The 15691-nt window shown below is 40.0% G+C and overlaps 1 protein-coding gene across 1 annotated transcript in view; it reads left to right on the forward strand.

The window, feature by feature from the left end:
• The first annotated feature begins 338 nt into the window (after positions 1-338).
• LOC139714737 (NPC intracellular cholesterol transporter 1-like) overlaps positions 339-15691 on the forward strand; it is a 38338-nt gene continuing 22985 nt past the window's right edge. Inside the window, exons 1-3 of the mRNA XM_071626409.1 lie at positions 339-728; positions 12914-14047; positions 14651-14863. Coding sequence (XP_071482510.1) covers positions 630-728; positions 12914-14047; positions 14651-14863 — 1446 coding nt within the window. The 5' untranslated portion in view covers positions 339-629. The remainder of the gene's footprint in view (positions 729-12913; positions 14048-14650; positions 14864-15691) is intronic.

Below are 15691 nucleotides of genomic sequence, written 5' to 3' on the forward strand. Positions count from 1 at the left end.
TCTGTAGTTACTTTGGAATAATAAAAAAAGCAAGCTTCAACACACATGTACTTTTCAAACCAACGTCGCAAAATAAAAAAAAAAAAGTCACGAGTGACTTCATTCATGGTAAACGTTCTTTATGATGAACAAGTGCCGTAATGTACGATGTACGCATGCGCACGGTGTAAATCGTAGGCCACAAATCGCACAGTGTGCGGTGTACATCGCAGCACCTGCGACAGAGTGCAACAGGCTGCGATATCGCACATTGTCGCAGCGCAGCGCATCGCAGTAAAAATCGCACAGTGTGAGTCCGCCCTCGACCACACTCCGCGTACTCGGTTTGCTTGACTGACTGCTCTCATGCATGACGACTATAGCCAGTCTCTTTTCGATTACTGTAACTTCTACGTCGTGTCAGCCAACGTGTGAAGAGTAGGGTAGGCAATTATCGAACCGGTGTCGTCGATGACTGTTTTATATGTGATATTTGATAGTAAGGCTAATGTCCTGAAAAACTACCAGATCATTTGAAGGCATACAAGTCCTAGACATAGGCTTGTACACTGACGTGAGTTGGAAAGCGTGATCTTGCCCATATCTATCGAACTGTCTCTCTCGATCCGAGAGAGGTATTCCGAGGAGGGATGGCTTCTCAGCGACAGACGTACATGCTGCTTCTTTTGGCGATCGTATGTTTCACCATGAACGCCGCTGCTGACGGCGAAGTCAGTGCAGCGATGAGTGTGAGTATCATTTTTCCCCTTTTTTTGTAACAGTTAGTGCAGAACTAGGAATTGTCTAAAATGATAAAAAATTAAAATTATACAAGTAAAACTAGTCTACTGTGGAGTAGGCTTAAGACAAGTTGTCTACACTTTAATTGATTATTAGACTGTTAGAGAGGTGTACACTCAAGTAAATTTACAATGCTGTGTGTACTGTTAGTGTTACTGTGTGACTCAGTGTGATTTTGAGTGTGATGACTAACGTTACACTTGTATGTTCGTATTCTTGAATCCTTATTTCATTTATCAATGTTTATAGTAAATTTAGATACAGCTTACCACACGCTTACACTAAATTTACAGGTACTAAGTAACAGACAGAGAGATCCGTCTGATCGGAGGAGTCTTTTTTTTTTTTTTGTGACGTTATCGAAGCTAGACACAGCACAGTCTCCGCGGAGCATATCCCCAACGAACGACCAGATACAGACGTGACCGATCTTTACATTTTATTTGGTCAAGCTTTGAATATACATCACACTGTCAGTGTCTGTCACTAGGCTGTTGAGTGTTGTACTTGTACTTGTAGTGCAGTGTCTTGTCCTTTTAGTTACATATTTTAGGCGTTATTTGAATTCATAGAATGGTCTAGTCTACGGGTATGACCAAACAAGCGTTGTATGTCCGGACAGGTTGTGGGACCGGACGCGTATTGTAAGTGCGTGTAAGTGCGTCTGGAATAAAATTGACGCAGTGAAAGTCTTACAAGATGTTACGAGTTATTTATAGTTACATACACATATGTTCGATCGAATGTTCGTTTGCGTCGATCGTACGGCGAGAATGTAAACACTGTGCACACTCGCTCCCCATATATTTCCCGAACAAAATCTTCTTCTCCTTCTTCTTCTTGCTTGTTCTTCCTCCGGTATTCGGAGATCAGCGGTTATCCGCGTTGAGCTGTGATTTCAGGTTCAGGCGTGCAAGGTGAATTTTGAGAATGTATCGGAGGCAGTGGGTCGTAATATCAGCAGAGAGAGAGGTAGGTAATGAGAGACAGGGAAACAGAATGCTAGTGCCGTGGTGAAGATGAAGATGTCATTTGCTGTGAAATCCTGGATGACTTGGTCTGGAGGGTTGAGTGCACTGATGTGCTGGATCACAGCAGCTCTATGGGTCTGAAGGGTAGGACAGGAAGCAGCAAAGTGGGTTGTGTTCTCCTCCTCCTCTCCACAGAGTCTGCAGATGGGGGTGGAGGACTTGCCTATGGACATCAGGCGGTACTGTGTTGGGTAGGTGCCAGTTGCGAGCTGGGAGCGGAATCTTGAGGCATTGCAGAGGTGTGGAGGCAGGGAAGCTGGAAACAGACTAGTAGGGGTTGGCAGGCTTCTGCACTGTTTCCATAGAACAAGGGAGTGCCTAGTATCTACGGCAAAGCGAATCTGTGCAATGTGGTGATTGTGGACAACTCGACGACACAGCCTTCTCCAGCTTGGGTAGTCGATGTTGGGGGTGTCTGAGAGGAGAGGTGGTAAATTCAGCTTGGTAAGAAGCTGCTTCCAGTAGGGGATGGAGGGGGTGTTGCTTGCTTGTGCATGGAGAAGGATCCTGTGCTCGAACCTGTCTGAAGGCAGTGTGACTAGTTGTCCGAGGGAGAGGATAGTGAAGAGATCAGCATGAAGGGAGAGAGGAAGGATGCCTGCGTGCACAACTCTCTTTGATACATTCGTACATGGAGTCACTTTGAAGGGGAAAATCCAACGATTTAGCAGGTTAATTCTCACGCCATTTTCAGAGTATAGTCTAGTATATGAGGTGTCTATATCAAGTCTTTGAGGTAAAGGGTGCATATTCTATGTAAAATAGGTAAGTTTTCACGTGCGAACTTAGGTGTCCGGAAACCCAACCTCCCATAACATGTCAATCAATGATCATTGTAGAAATTTAGACAGTCCAATTAAACCATCAAGTAAGTACACTTGTATCGTATACACAGTAGAGTCTAGGTTTTAGACTTTTTTTTTTCTAGAAACGGTGGTCCAACAGGCATATATCTGCGTATAAATTTTACCTGCAGTGGGATAGGACATTGCATTGTTGTACATCGTGTAGAAATTATCTTCTTTGTATAATGATAGCATAGTGTAAACCGGGGCGCTGTAATCATATGGCAGTAACAGTGTCTCACGTGTTGTGGTCACTGATGGCTAGTGGTGCGGTTAGCTATAGCCTGTACATGGTACTGGTAGATACTGTGTAGTGGTCTATAAAGCTTTTTATATTTTCTCAAGGGTGTAATTTTGCGAATTTAGCAAATCACAGTTGGATGGCATATTTCATAACATTCGAAAATGTGGCCACATGTGAGAGTGTACAAATTGTATGCACGTGTAACGTTAGGTGCATTTTTATGGCGTCGATGTCAATTCACAAAAATAACATGTTGTGATGTCTGTGATCGATCTCATTCCTGTCAGGGGTCGCACTTAACTTTTTTTTTAACTAGCCAGGCGGACTACATAGAATCAATTTTGACACTGAAGCAATATTTTGGCTAGCCAGACGGACCAGTTACTTCAGAATTTTATGATTTTTAGCTGACAAAGTCCGACATGATTTTGGGTGGCCAATGGCCAGCGGACCATCGCCAATTTCGAACCCTGCCTGTATAGTATCTGTATGCTGAAATGACAGCTTTATCTCAGCATCAGGGTGGAGACTAGGGCCTGCATACATGTACTGTAGATCTCCCTAGTTGGCGACCTGGTAGTAACTTTAGTCTCCCTAATCGAATTGCCGAATAAATAATAATAATAATAATAATCTCCGCAAAATCTCCAGGAATGTAAACGACTCTCCAGAGAATTTAATATGTTCAATTTTAAGGAAACTCTTTCCAGTCCCCATCTCGTGGCAGAGACAGTGCAGAGATGTCTCCATGATGTCTCCATGATGTCTTCATGATGTCTTCAAGTTTGAACCAAGTCGTGGAGATGAATTTTTATCTATGAGGTCACTAATGGACGTCTTTGTGACTTCACGGAGACCCATTGGCGACCTACTGGAGATGTCACAGATATGACTTCATGACTGAGAAGACATCTCAGATATTGTACAAAACCGTCTGAAAAGTGAATAAAGTCTGTGTCGTTTACAGATGAGTTGCAGTATGTACACGTACGTGATACTTGTACAATGGTTTTGTATGTTATAAAATGAGGATAACTGAACGAAGCTGACTTCAAAATAATGTAAAGATTTCACCTGCAGAATCATGCGTAGTATACATAAAGATGAAAACTTTTTATCATAGGGTTTTATGCTCTTTACAGCACTTTTCTTTTAGGAGAAAGTGACCACAAGCTGTGCATGGAATACTAATCAAAATTTCAAAGAGCAATGAGTATCCCATGTAAAGCAGAACCTGTGTGAAAGGGATTAAATTCATTGAACAGCATAGCACAGACCTACTACAGGTACAACATTTGAACATGTGACTCAGACTGCTGAAGACTGCAGGCTTGTTTCCACAGTGCTCAGAGTCCAGATGTTTTGTAGTCTGATCTATGCATGAGATGGAAGCTGAAGCGAGTTAATAACAAAAACCACGCAGGAAACGATCTGGGCCATCCCACAGGGAAGTTGTCATCATGTGAGCAGATATTGAATAACGACAATTACAATCTACACCGACCCGACCCGATGTAATCAGTTGTGCATCCATTTGCTGAAGAGGAGGAAAGAGAAAGGGAAAACAGAAAGAAATGGGTGACTTCTTTAAAGATGTTTTTCCAGACAATCTACTGCTCTTATGACAGGATGTAAAGGAACTAAAAATAATTTCTGCTCCGTGCTTCGTGCCAACTGCCACGTCCAGCCATTTTCACAGTTCAAGTTTAGAAATCCAATGCTACGTGTACATACACACACATTTACTTTGCATTATTCTAGTACACTATTTGGTCACACATTCAATTCCTTCTTAACTTTTCATCTCATTCACCTGACGCTGTTTGAATGCACTTTACATCATATTACAGACAAAACTGTACTAGAATGTACAGCTGCATTGGTAATTTAGATGGTCCCCCCTCCCCCTCCTAATTTTATGTACTGTAGTTGGTAAAGGAAATGAGAACCTTGTCCTAATTATTTTGAATATAAAGGAAAGCCAAAGAAATGAACAAACTGTAGGTTGCAACTGATTGACAAATTGCCCTACATCGACGTTTTTTATCATGGCTACTACTAAAACACTGATCAATTCAGTGCTTATTTACGTCGATGTAGGGCAATTTGTCAATCAGTTGCAATGAAAACATCTCGACGGAAGAATCATGAATTTGAAAAACTGTAGGTTGTTTTACACGTCATGCAGTATTCACATGGACATTGTACAATGTACACATCAGCACTGGTGCACATTCAGGTTTTTGTGGATATTTGCTCAGCACACTTAGTGTACACACTGATCTGCTGTGTGCCGGTATTTCTCAGTCACAATGTTTAACCGTTTAGTCAGCATGCCGAAAAGGTTTTTATGAGTGCTTAGATACTGACCTTTGCATGAGTCATGTGCCGAGGCATCACCTGATCACTGCAGTGGCATTTTGTTGTCAATCAGCATTTGATAGGAAATTCCATCCTGATATTACGGTAGGATAACAATCGCAATCCAAATACCTTAGTTTTTGTGCCCGTTCAGACAGACAGATCTAACACGTATATCCCACAAAAAATGACAAGTGCTGTACAATTGTAGTTTGTCAACCAAGGCTTACATGCCTGAAATCTGCTAACAGAGTGGCCCTTTACCCTTGTGTTTCGTGTACTGTAGGGCAAGTCCAAGATAACGCGCACGTTACGTATGGGACATTCAGAGACTTTTATGACCTGAAAAATAGTGTTAATGGCCTTTGATCATATTGAACTTCATCATGGTGATTGATATCTAGGAGAAGTATAATCATGTAAAAAATTGAGAAAAATGACCTTGACAATTATATTCTAGAAGAGAAAATATGTGTCGTTACGTATGGGACCAGAAAATTTTTGTTTTTTTGAACATTTTTTTAAACCTCAATACTCTCTGAAAGTATATCATTCTACAACTTGTAACTCACTGTGATGAACGTCACAACACTCAAGATTATCACAGATAAGTTTCATGTCATTAGGCAAAAAGCTCTAATTACAGGTTCTAATTAAAGACAGACATGAATTGTTACGTATGGGACCGTTACGTACGGGACAGTTTGTCCCCCATTCATTTAGTGTGTGAAGAACCATGTTTATGGGTATTTTGCATAATTATTGAAGTAGAATCAGTTGAAACTACTCAAATACTGATCCAGATTGTCAAGGAATTCCCCAAATATTCACCATCATAATCATATTCAATCATATTTTCATATTTTTTTGACCAACCTGGGTATGCATGCCCTTTGTCCCCCATTCGTTTAGTGTGTGGAGAAGCATGTTTATGGGTATTTTGCATAATTATTGAGGTGGAATCAGTTGAAATTACTCAAATACTGATCCAGATTGACAAGGGAACAATATTCCCCAGATATTTACCATCAAAATCACATTTAATCATATTCTATATTTTTTTATGACCAACCTCAGTATGTATGCCCTATTTTTATCAGGATAGTTACTACTGAAAAATTGAATACCTGGTAGTTTAAAGTGTTTACTTCCATTGATGAAGGGCAGTTTGCCATTTAGTTTCAATAAAAAACAACTTGACACAAGAAATATTAAGTTTAATAAATGAGCAATACCTGTTGCATAGAACCCCAGTGATCGAGTAGATATATGATGTCTATCTAGCAGTCAGGTCATTGATTCGAGTCACACCTCAGTATGTATACCCATGAATTTTGTTGTGGCTACTACTGAAAACTGAATAAGGACAATTTGTGTATCACTCGCAGTAAAAAAAAATAATTTTACTTTTTATTTTTTTTCTATATATATCACAACCATTTCAAATTGGATCTCCATCACATAAACTTTGAATTCCTCTAGTCTTAGGATTTGATGTTCTTTTAAAGTAATTCATATAATTGGTTTCCAATCATCTCTTTAAATGTTGAAAACTGAATCCCCATTTCTACAAAAAACTATACCATCCCTTTAATGCTGATTTTTCATTGTGTATTTTGCCATTTTCCCCTCCCCCTGTCTGAAAATTGTTCAGTCAAGTTCATGTATTGTTTCAAGTGTCTATAACTCAAAAAGTAGCTACAATGTTAGGATGCTTTCTTCAGGATGATTGACCATTGTGTACTGAGAGACCTTCCCAGCTAGCTACATGCATTCACATGCAATATGTATGAGGATGTCCCATACGTAACGCATTTGTCCCATACGTAACATTATTTCAATGCCTAATAAAAAATATTTCTTTTACTTTTTTTTCTTTTTTCTATGGTATTTAATTTCTCTAAACAATGAATTAGAACTTTCCAAAAGGGCATTAAAATAACCTTAGCAATTTCAGAAAAAACCTAAAAAAATGACCTCATTTTGTTACGTATGGGACATCTCATGATAGGACACGAGCTAATTTGCATAATCATTTGCATAATCCCTAAATTTTCATACCAAGTTAAACTATGTGATGAACTTCTTATGTCCACATATTAATCAAATATTATTTGCTTTCCTTTGAATTAATATGAATTTTTATAAATGTCCCATACGGAACGCTGTCTTTCACATATATGCAAATAAAGCCCTTGAAATTTGCATAAATTTACATAATATCATTTTTTCCTCCACGGAAATCAAAACTTCAACTCATAAGCTTCAAAATGATACCAAACATGTCAATATTGAGCAAAGATGAAATTTTGCCTTCTGAGGGGACCTTATCTTGGACTTGCCCTGTAATGTGTTTTGAATGATGGGACCCAAAAATTTAGGTCATGCAACTTCCTTTGCTCCAGCGTTCACACACTCACTGCGATGCGACTTGTGACAGTTAAACTGAATTCCAAAATTTAATTTGATTTCATTTCTTTTGATAGAGTAAATGCATACAATGTATGGTGTGAAGGGACCTTCGGTATTCTATGTTGTTTTTAAAACTCTCTAAGTTGCCACGTTCGCACGTTCGACTCAGTTGACAGCGTGCCAATTTCGCATATTCCACTCAATCGCACAAACCCACCGAAACCGATCGATAAATCGCCAAATGTCACAGTACAATGAAAGCGATTCTCTCGATTCCACTCCTCTCGTCTAAAGCTTGCATTTCATGTGGTGATTGACTATTAAACAAGCAGTGTTTCATACTGGATTTGCCTTCAAATTCCAAGTAATGAAGTGTATTAATGTCACTACTTTGTGTTCAAAAGTCATATGTTTACAGTAATGTAGCTGCTAGGCATTTAACCCGTTCCATACGGGAACCTGGTGGCTTGTGTATTAAGTCTATGGGGATTTCAGAATTCAGTAAGGAAGGGGTTAAAAAGAAAAACAATATATAGATTACATGTACAGTGTACATCAATGCAAAGTTTGGCCTTTTCTTTTCAACTGTGCTCACTTTATCTACAATTTAACATCATAAATCTATAAAAAGTTATAGGTTTGAAAAACAGAATGTTTTCTCAACGCATGACTACGTTGATGTCTCAGAATAATGTGGCACACGGGGGTTTCTACCATGGCACATAAAGAGCTAGAGAAAAATATCCAAGCTTTATTACAAGATTTTCATATGGGAGGATATTTTGTCATACTGAACTGTGAAATGTGATAACTCATAAACGTTTTTAATTGCTGCACTCCCAATGGTACTGTGTCAAATCAAGGCAGACAGTGTGCAATTTTATGTACAATGTACAGTGTACATGTATTGTATACTGGTGGTAGTCATATCAGGGAGTTACCACCTCATTGGTCATTATAGTGTAGCACTATGCATAGATACAGTGTACATGGCTACAAGTACGGTTGTAGGCATACCAGGTACATTGTACATAATGTACAGGAACTAGGCCTATATGTGTGCATGTCAGAGCCATTATGAAGTTGTTGTTTTTTTAAGTGTGAAAACACATAAAACTTTGAAGTGCCCTCTAGATGTCCTGCCATTTTACTCCACTGTGTTGAGTGAGTTTTTATTGTCTTGGTCATAAATTGAGGGTATACAAATGTATGTACAGTATCTCCAATACGTACGCTGTACATTGTAGGTGCCGTGCGCAGAGCAGCGTTTTAGATGCATTATGGGATAGCTCATGGGACAAACTTGCCCCGGTTTTGGCTGCACATGCACTTACTGTACATCACGCTCTGTCTTCACAAGGAGGTATTTTTTGTTGAAGATTTCTTCGATTTCCATCATGTGACCAGCATATTGAAGCCTTGCAGTAGTGAACCATGACTCTAGTGACGGCAAATCAGTAAAGCTTAGACACTTTCAGTTCTTTTAAGCTGAATTATAGCCAAGAAAAAAAAAGGGCTAACATTAACAACGGAAAAGCAGACAAAGAACTCCATTGAATCGTACAGCTGTACATTGTATGTGAACTGCGACTCGCGTGAGACAACCGGAATCGAACAAGAGACCGAGGAATCCCACACCACAGTGCACCTGTGACAGAGCTCTTCAGCGTGCACAGGAGTTTTTTACGTCATTGGCGATAGCGGGAATTGAACTAGAAGTCTTTTTATGGGTTTAAATAACACTAACAGGTCATTGTACCATGCCCTACGCGTATGATCCTTTGCATAATTTGTATTACAACACAGACGCCATCCAGACCCAAGTCCTGATACAGTAGTACTGTGTATGTAATCATCATAGAAGTAAACTATTAAAGCCAGGGGAGGTTTTGCATGAATTGATGGACTTTGGGCAGGAGTCACGTGTACGGTAGTAATTTTGGCTGTTAGTTGAAGGACAATACAGTACGGTACTGCACATGTACTCGTGTAGGCTTACAGTGTGCAATATTGTATGGTAAAGAATTCAAGGTGAAACTTTATGCATATGGTATGTTACATGTACATTTTGCATAATATGTGCACAATGTACGTATTCACATGATGTGAATATGTGCATAATGTACGTATTCACATGATGTGAATACTGGTCAGCGATTGGTCATTTAAATGCAGTCACATGACAATTAGAATGCAGCAAAGATTGAAAGAGTTGTATTGCATGCAGTGATGTCACTTTGTAATAATACCTTCCAGAATGTGACTGGCTGCTGTCTATTAAAGCTTGATGAAATGACCATTTGCAATGTACATTGTTTATGCAACAAATACAGTAAAACCTGTCTATTGTAGGCCCCTGAATATTATGCAGATTTAATACAAATTTGTAAGTGGCCATTATAGACAGGTTGCTGAGCACTATAGAGCTCCGGGTCTTTAATGTTGCTTTTCTCTCTCTCTTTTTGTGTGTGTGTGTTTTGTTTTGTTTTTTTGTTGTTAGTTTCCATATATGGCAGGTGGCCGCTGAAGACAGGTGGCCACTACGGCAGGTTTGACTGTATTGCCTTTTTGATCATTGTAATAGGATACACTGGGCCATTTATAGGGAATTCTATATCATACGTAAAATGGCTCAACAAAGACAAAATCTGAATTTTTCAGGGCTGTTATCTCTCATTCGTGAGGAAAATATACTCGCTGGAATGTCAAGTGTTACACGTACATTTGTACCTACAGTACTTGTACTATAGGTAACATGAAACAATGTGGCCTCTGACAGTGGAGGGCAAAGCACAGTGTTCTCAAGGAAAGAACCAGCCTACAACAATATGGTTTGATCTTTTTCACTAAACTTTGATTTAGAAAGTCTGGATGTTTATTAAAACATGGAATTGTAGTACACACAGTATGCCCTTTACATACAACTGTATGTTGTATACTGTACAATTGTACACCGCACATCATTATCATTTATTGCGATACTGCTTCACTGGGAATGCATGAAAAGACAGAGTTCCTCACATCACAATTTCTGGAGAGATTCCATGTCTCCCCTGTTACCTATTGCAGGATCTTGATTAATGATTAAACTGATACTCCCTACTGTAGGGGTATACAGTACATACATGTATGCAATACATTGAGCTAGATGTGGTGTCCATGACACAATTTCCCTGGCCATGGATAAAAGTACAGTGGGAATATCACTGAAGTTGTATCGTGAATGCAAGGTCGTGGTTTATCTTTCCGAAATGCGTCATGTCAACAAAGATCTTGAACCGACATTGAAGTATCCCTGATCAAGAGGCAGGCAAACATATAATGGCACCATGTGTGCTTTTGCACACGCTGTAAAATGTGCACTGCATGTGACTTTGCTGTACATCAGGCCTCGAATTTCGCCACTTTTAGGGACAGGCAATTTTTGGTTTTAAGGGCACTCTCTCAAAATTTTTTAAGGGCAGCAAGGAAAAGTTGCAGTGAGCATGGTAATTTTTAGAGAGGCATTGCGGCAAGTAGATAGGGCATTGCGGCAAATTGCCTTTTGCCTCCCGGGTAATTTGAGGCCTGGTACATTGTACAGTTACATTATATACATGCCTTCTGAATTAATGTGAAGTTGATCAAGTGTTTTACACCATGACAGCAGTAATCTGTCACAAATGAGCATTATATGATAAAGTTTCTTGATAATATTGTCTTGGGAAAACATGAGGCAAGGTGCTACATTCAAAGTGCTTGCCTGAGGCAAGTGGAACTAAAAGTCAGGCAAATGTTTTGGAACGATAAGAAAAATGTGCTTGCTCAATCAGGCAAGTAAAAAGTCTTGAAGCAACCTTCTTTTTTTCCCCACTTTCTCCCCCTACAAACCCATAACATCAACTGAAAGAGACCCAAAGGTAATGACTGCTTTAATAGTGATGGAATGCACAACGTTTTAATTTCATTTCAGCAACTTTCCAACACTTTTGGGAAAGCCCCAATGCAATGCAACACGTGATGGAACTAAAATGATACTCAAAAGTGGTAATGTGTAAAAATCAACTTGTGCTGTTTATTCAAATGATTGACTAAGGAGTGAGTTTCTACAGTCATTTTCTTACATTGTATGTTTATATTTGGACTTTATTTCTGGGACGTAAAATCCATGTTCAGGCAAGTGTTCTGCAACAATTTGAAAATCTGCTTGCCCAATTTTTAGCAGTCCTATACAATCCAAACTGTGTAGCAAATTGCTATGTGATGGTTACACCAGGTGAAGTATTCCCTGTATTATGTACAAGGGTAATTCCATGAAGTTGGGGCACAAAGTGTTACATTTTAGCATAACTCAATACTAATTATGCTATACATATATTCTTTATAGGCTTTACATTTGTATTGAGACCATACATTTTCCTGGAAATTTTGTGCCATTCAGACTCAATTTTGATGAAGTTATTCAAAAAAAAAGTAACGGTGTCCTGTAGCGTCGTGACGTGTCCATGTAGCATCGTGATAGTTAAAATCCGGTCCTAAAAGACAAATTAATGCAATAAGCTTGACCAAAATTTGATATAATATACATAATTACTAGATTACATGTAGTCAGATAGCTAAATATCTTAACTCTCCTTTCCACAGTTTTACTTTTACGAGAAAATTACACAATGTGTCACTATGCTACACGGTGTCCTACCAAATGTAACAAAAAAGGACACCGCGTAGCATCGTGATACATTTTGTAATTTTCTTTTAAAATTAAAACTGTGTACAGGTAATTTGGGATATTTAGCTATCTGACTAATCTAGTAAATATGCATATTGCATCAAATTTTGGTCAAGCTAATTGCCATAATTTGTCTCTTAGGACCAAATTCTAAAATTTCACGATGCTACACTGTACATGGACACGTCACGATGCTACAGGACACCGTTACATATTGTTTAATAACTTCATCAAAATCGAGTCTGAATGGCACAAAATTTCCAGGAAAATGTGTGGCCTCAATGCAAATGTAAAGCCTACAAACAATAAATGTATAGCATAATTAATATTGAGTTATGCTGAAATGTATTTTTCAAATATCACGATGCTACATGGACACTGCCCCAACTTCACGGAATTACCCACAAATGTACAGTGTAAAGGTGATTGCTTTCACAGAGCACTAGATTTACTGTAATTGGCCCACTCATAATATTGTGTATCATATAAATTATTGTTTTTTTTTCCTCTTTTTTTTTTCAACCCTCTGTAGGATGGCATCTTTATTCACGAGCCAGGGTACTGTATGTGGTATGACCAGTGTGGCACAGATTCCACTACCCAGAAACCCTTGAACTGCCTCTACAACAAGCCAGCTCCACTCCTCAATGACTCCAAGGGTCTGGAAATCCTGAAGGAGCTGTGCCCCGAGATGGTCGCAGAGGACGAGAATGCCACCCGCACGTGCTGCGCCACCTCCCAGCTGCTCACCTTCCAGGGCAACATGAAGCTGCCCGAAGAAACGATGGGGCGGTGTCCGTCGTGCTACAAGAATCTCGTCACCCTCTACTGCCACCTGACCTGCAGCACCAACCAGAGCATGTTCGTGAATGCGACAACAACTCTGCCTTACCCTGGCTTTGATAGTGGTTCTGATGATGTTAGCGCAATGTCCAACCGAAGCATCTCAGAGGTGGACTATTACGTCCTTAACGACACCGCCCAGGAGATGTTCAACTCTTGCAAGAATGTGAACTTCCCCAGCAGTAACACCAAAGTGCTGTCGCTGTACTGTGGGCAGTATGGAGCAGAGCACTGCACGGCACAGCGCTGGCTGGACTTTATGGGTGACAAAACGAACCAGCAGACGCCGTTCCAAATCAACTTTAACCTCTCGTCTCCTCCCGAGTCTATGGAATCCATGGAGACCAAGGTGTACTCGTGCCAAGAAGCGATAAGCAACGACACGCAGCCTTGCAGCTGCCAAGACTGTCCTGCATCCTGCCCCCCTCTGCCCCCACCTCCGGCCACCAAGCCACCCTTCCTCATCTTTGGCGTCGACGGATACATGGTCATCTTCACCGCAGCCTACGGTGTCTTCGTCATCTTCTTCTGCACCGTCAACATCCTGACCCTGTGCTGCTGTAAGCAGAGGAGTGATGGCAGCCGGGGTGAGTGCTGCGACGAAAACTCCACGTCCATCAACTCCGTCAACGAAACCGGTACTACATCGCAGATCTCGGAGGATGATGTCGGATGCAAAGCAAGTTGTGGCCTCGCCTTCCAGCGCCTCTTGGAGTTGCTCTTCCAGAAGATCGGCACGGCTGTGGCTGCTCATCCCCACGTCGTCATTGTCCTGGGTGTAATGGTGGTGACAGGGATGTCGGTGGGATTCATCAAACTCCAGGTGAGGATTTTCATAATTTCATCTGAAAGAAGATTCGACATGTTTTCAAGTAAAATTGTGTCGTGTGCAGAGGAAACGTTCCCATTCTAGTAACTGTAATAGCCCATTCTTTTATCTGTAAGCACCTAAAGCTGGCACAGGAATAATGATTGTGAAAAATTATGATATTTTCTGTTTTACACAGAACAAATCTAACAATTAGCCGTACTTTGGGGCAATGTCATTCATGCAGTTGGATGGCATCATCCACAAAGTAAAGTGATCTGCTTTCTTTTAATACATATTGAAATATGGTGATTCTGTAATAATGAAGGCTATATCATTACATTTCATTAAATACAATATTTCATTCTTGACTGTTTGTTGCTTTGTGTGTGTACGTGTGAAAAGACTCAGCACAGGATTTTTTTTTTTTTTAAAGTTTGGTAGCCATCCATTGTGTGATGATGCAAATATTTAAGCACTTACGTGCTTCCGCATGTAACACATATATTTGATTATGATATACAGTAATTCCCCCAGTAGTTCATGCATTAAGTTTTTTCCAAAATCTTCTTCACATCTTGCATCTCTCCCTGTGGCTGTCCTCCACCCCGCCCAAAGATTACGACGGATCCAGTGCAGCTCTGGTCCCCACCAGACAGCGAGTCGCGGCTTGAAAAGAACTACTTTGACGAGCACTTCGGCCCGTTCTACCGCACCGAACAGCTCATCTTGACTGCACCAACCCGCAAGCCATACAATTACACCAGAGATTTGCCCGTCACGACAACCATGGAGTTCTCCGGCATCATTGACCTCGATATCCTTCATCAGGTATGCAGAAGAAGTTCCTTCGTTTTCCTTGCGTGTGTTTTTTGTGTTTTTTTGTTTTTTTTGCGAATACTGTAAAATCAGAAATTGTTTGCACAAGTTTGTTTTGAATAGCAGTTCCATTGATAGCATGTACTTGTAACAAGAAAAACAAAACAGCAACAACAATCGAGTGCTTTGATTTCTCGTTCTGCTTAAAGTTTTTTCTTTTCTTTTCTGCTGATTTAATGCAGTGTGAAATGTGCAAGTTCCCATTTTACAGTATTTCAGAGATACATACCAGGCCAGTCAGAGCAGTTCATTGCCTGTAAAATTTCATTCCACAGATTGAGAGGTTCTTTCGTGACAGGTGAATGCGCATTTGATACAGGTGAATTAAATACAATGACATGCAGTGGAAGGATTAAATTTGGTTATGAGAGTTCATTGAGGGCAATTTTTTTCAAATCTTTTTACATTTTCTTGGCATAAAACCTGCCTGAGGATACATGTACACGTACACTACAATACTTCAGAAGGAAATTCTTGTCGAGGAACTTGGGTGGCAACCAATATTTTGGCCAGTATCATATTTCCTTGTCTGCATCAGTTTACTGAAAGGAAATAAAATATATGTTGCCAAGAGGGCAGGTGCTTGCTGCAGAGGTGTATTGAGTCATTGTCCAACACTTCTGCACAAACCTTCAAAATATAAAGCAACCATTGAAACTGGGCAACTCTGTAGGGGATCATGTCACATATAAATGTGTTTGTTTGCTGTGTTGTTTCCAGCATGACACGATTACAAATGGGTCGGTCTACAGTTATTAATGGGTGTAAAGTCGACCGACC

Source organism: Diadema antillarum, unplaced genomic scaffold, assembly GCF_040938485.1.
Source record: "Diadema antillarum isolate AM-2024a unplaced genomic scaffold, OU_Dant_1.0 scf00000045, whole genome shotgun sequence".
NCBI classification, from domain to species: Eukaryota; Metazoa; Echinodermata; class Echinoidea; order Diadematoida; family Diadematidae; genus Diadema; species Diadema antillarum.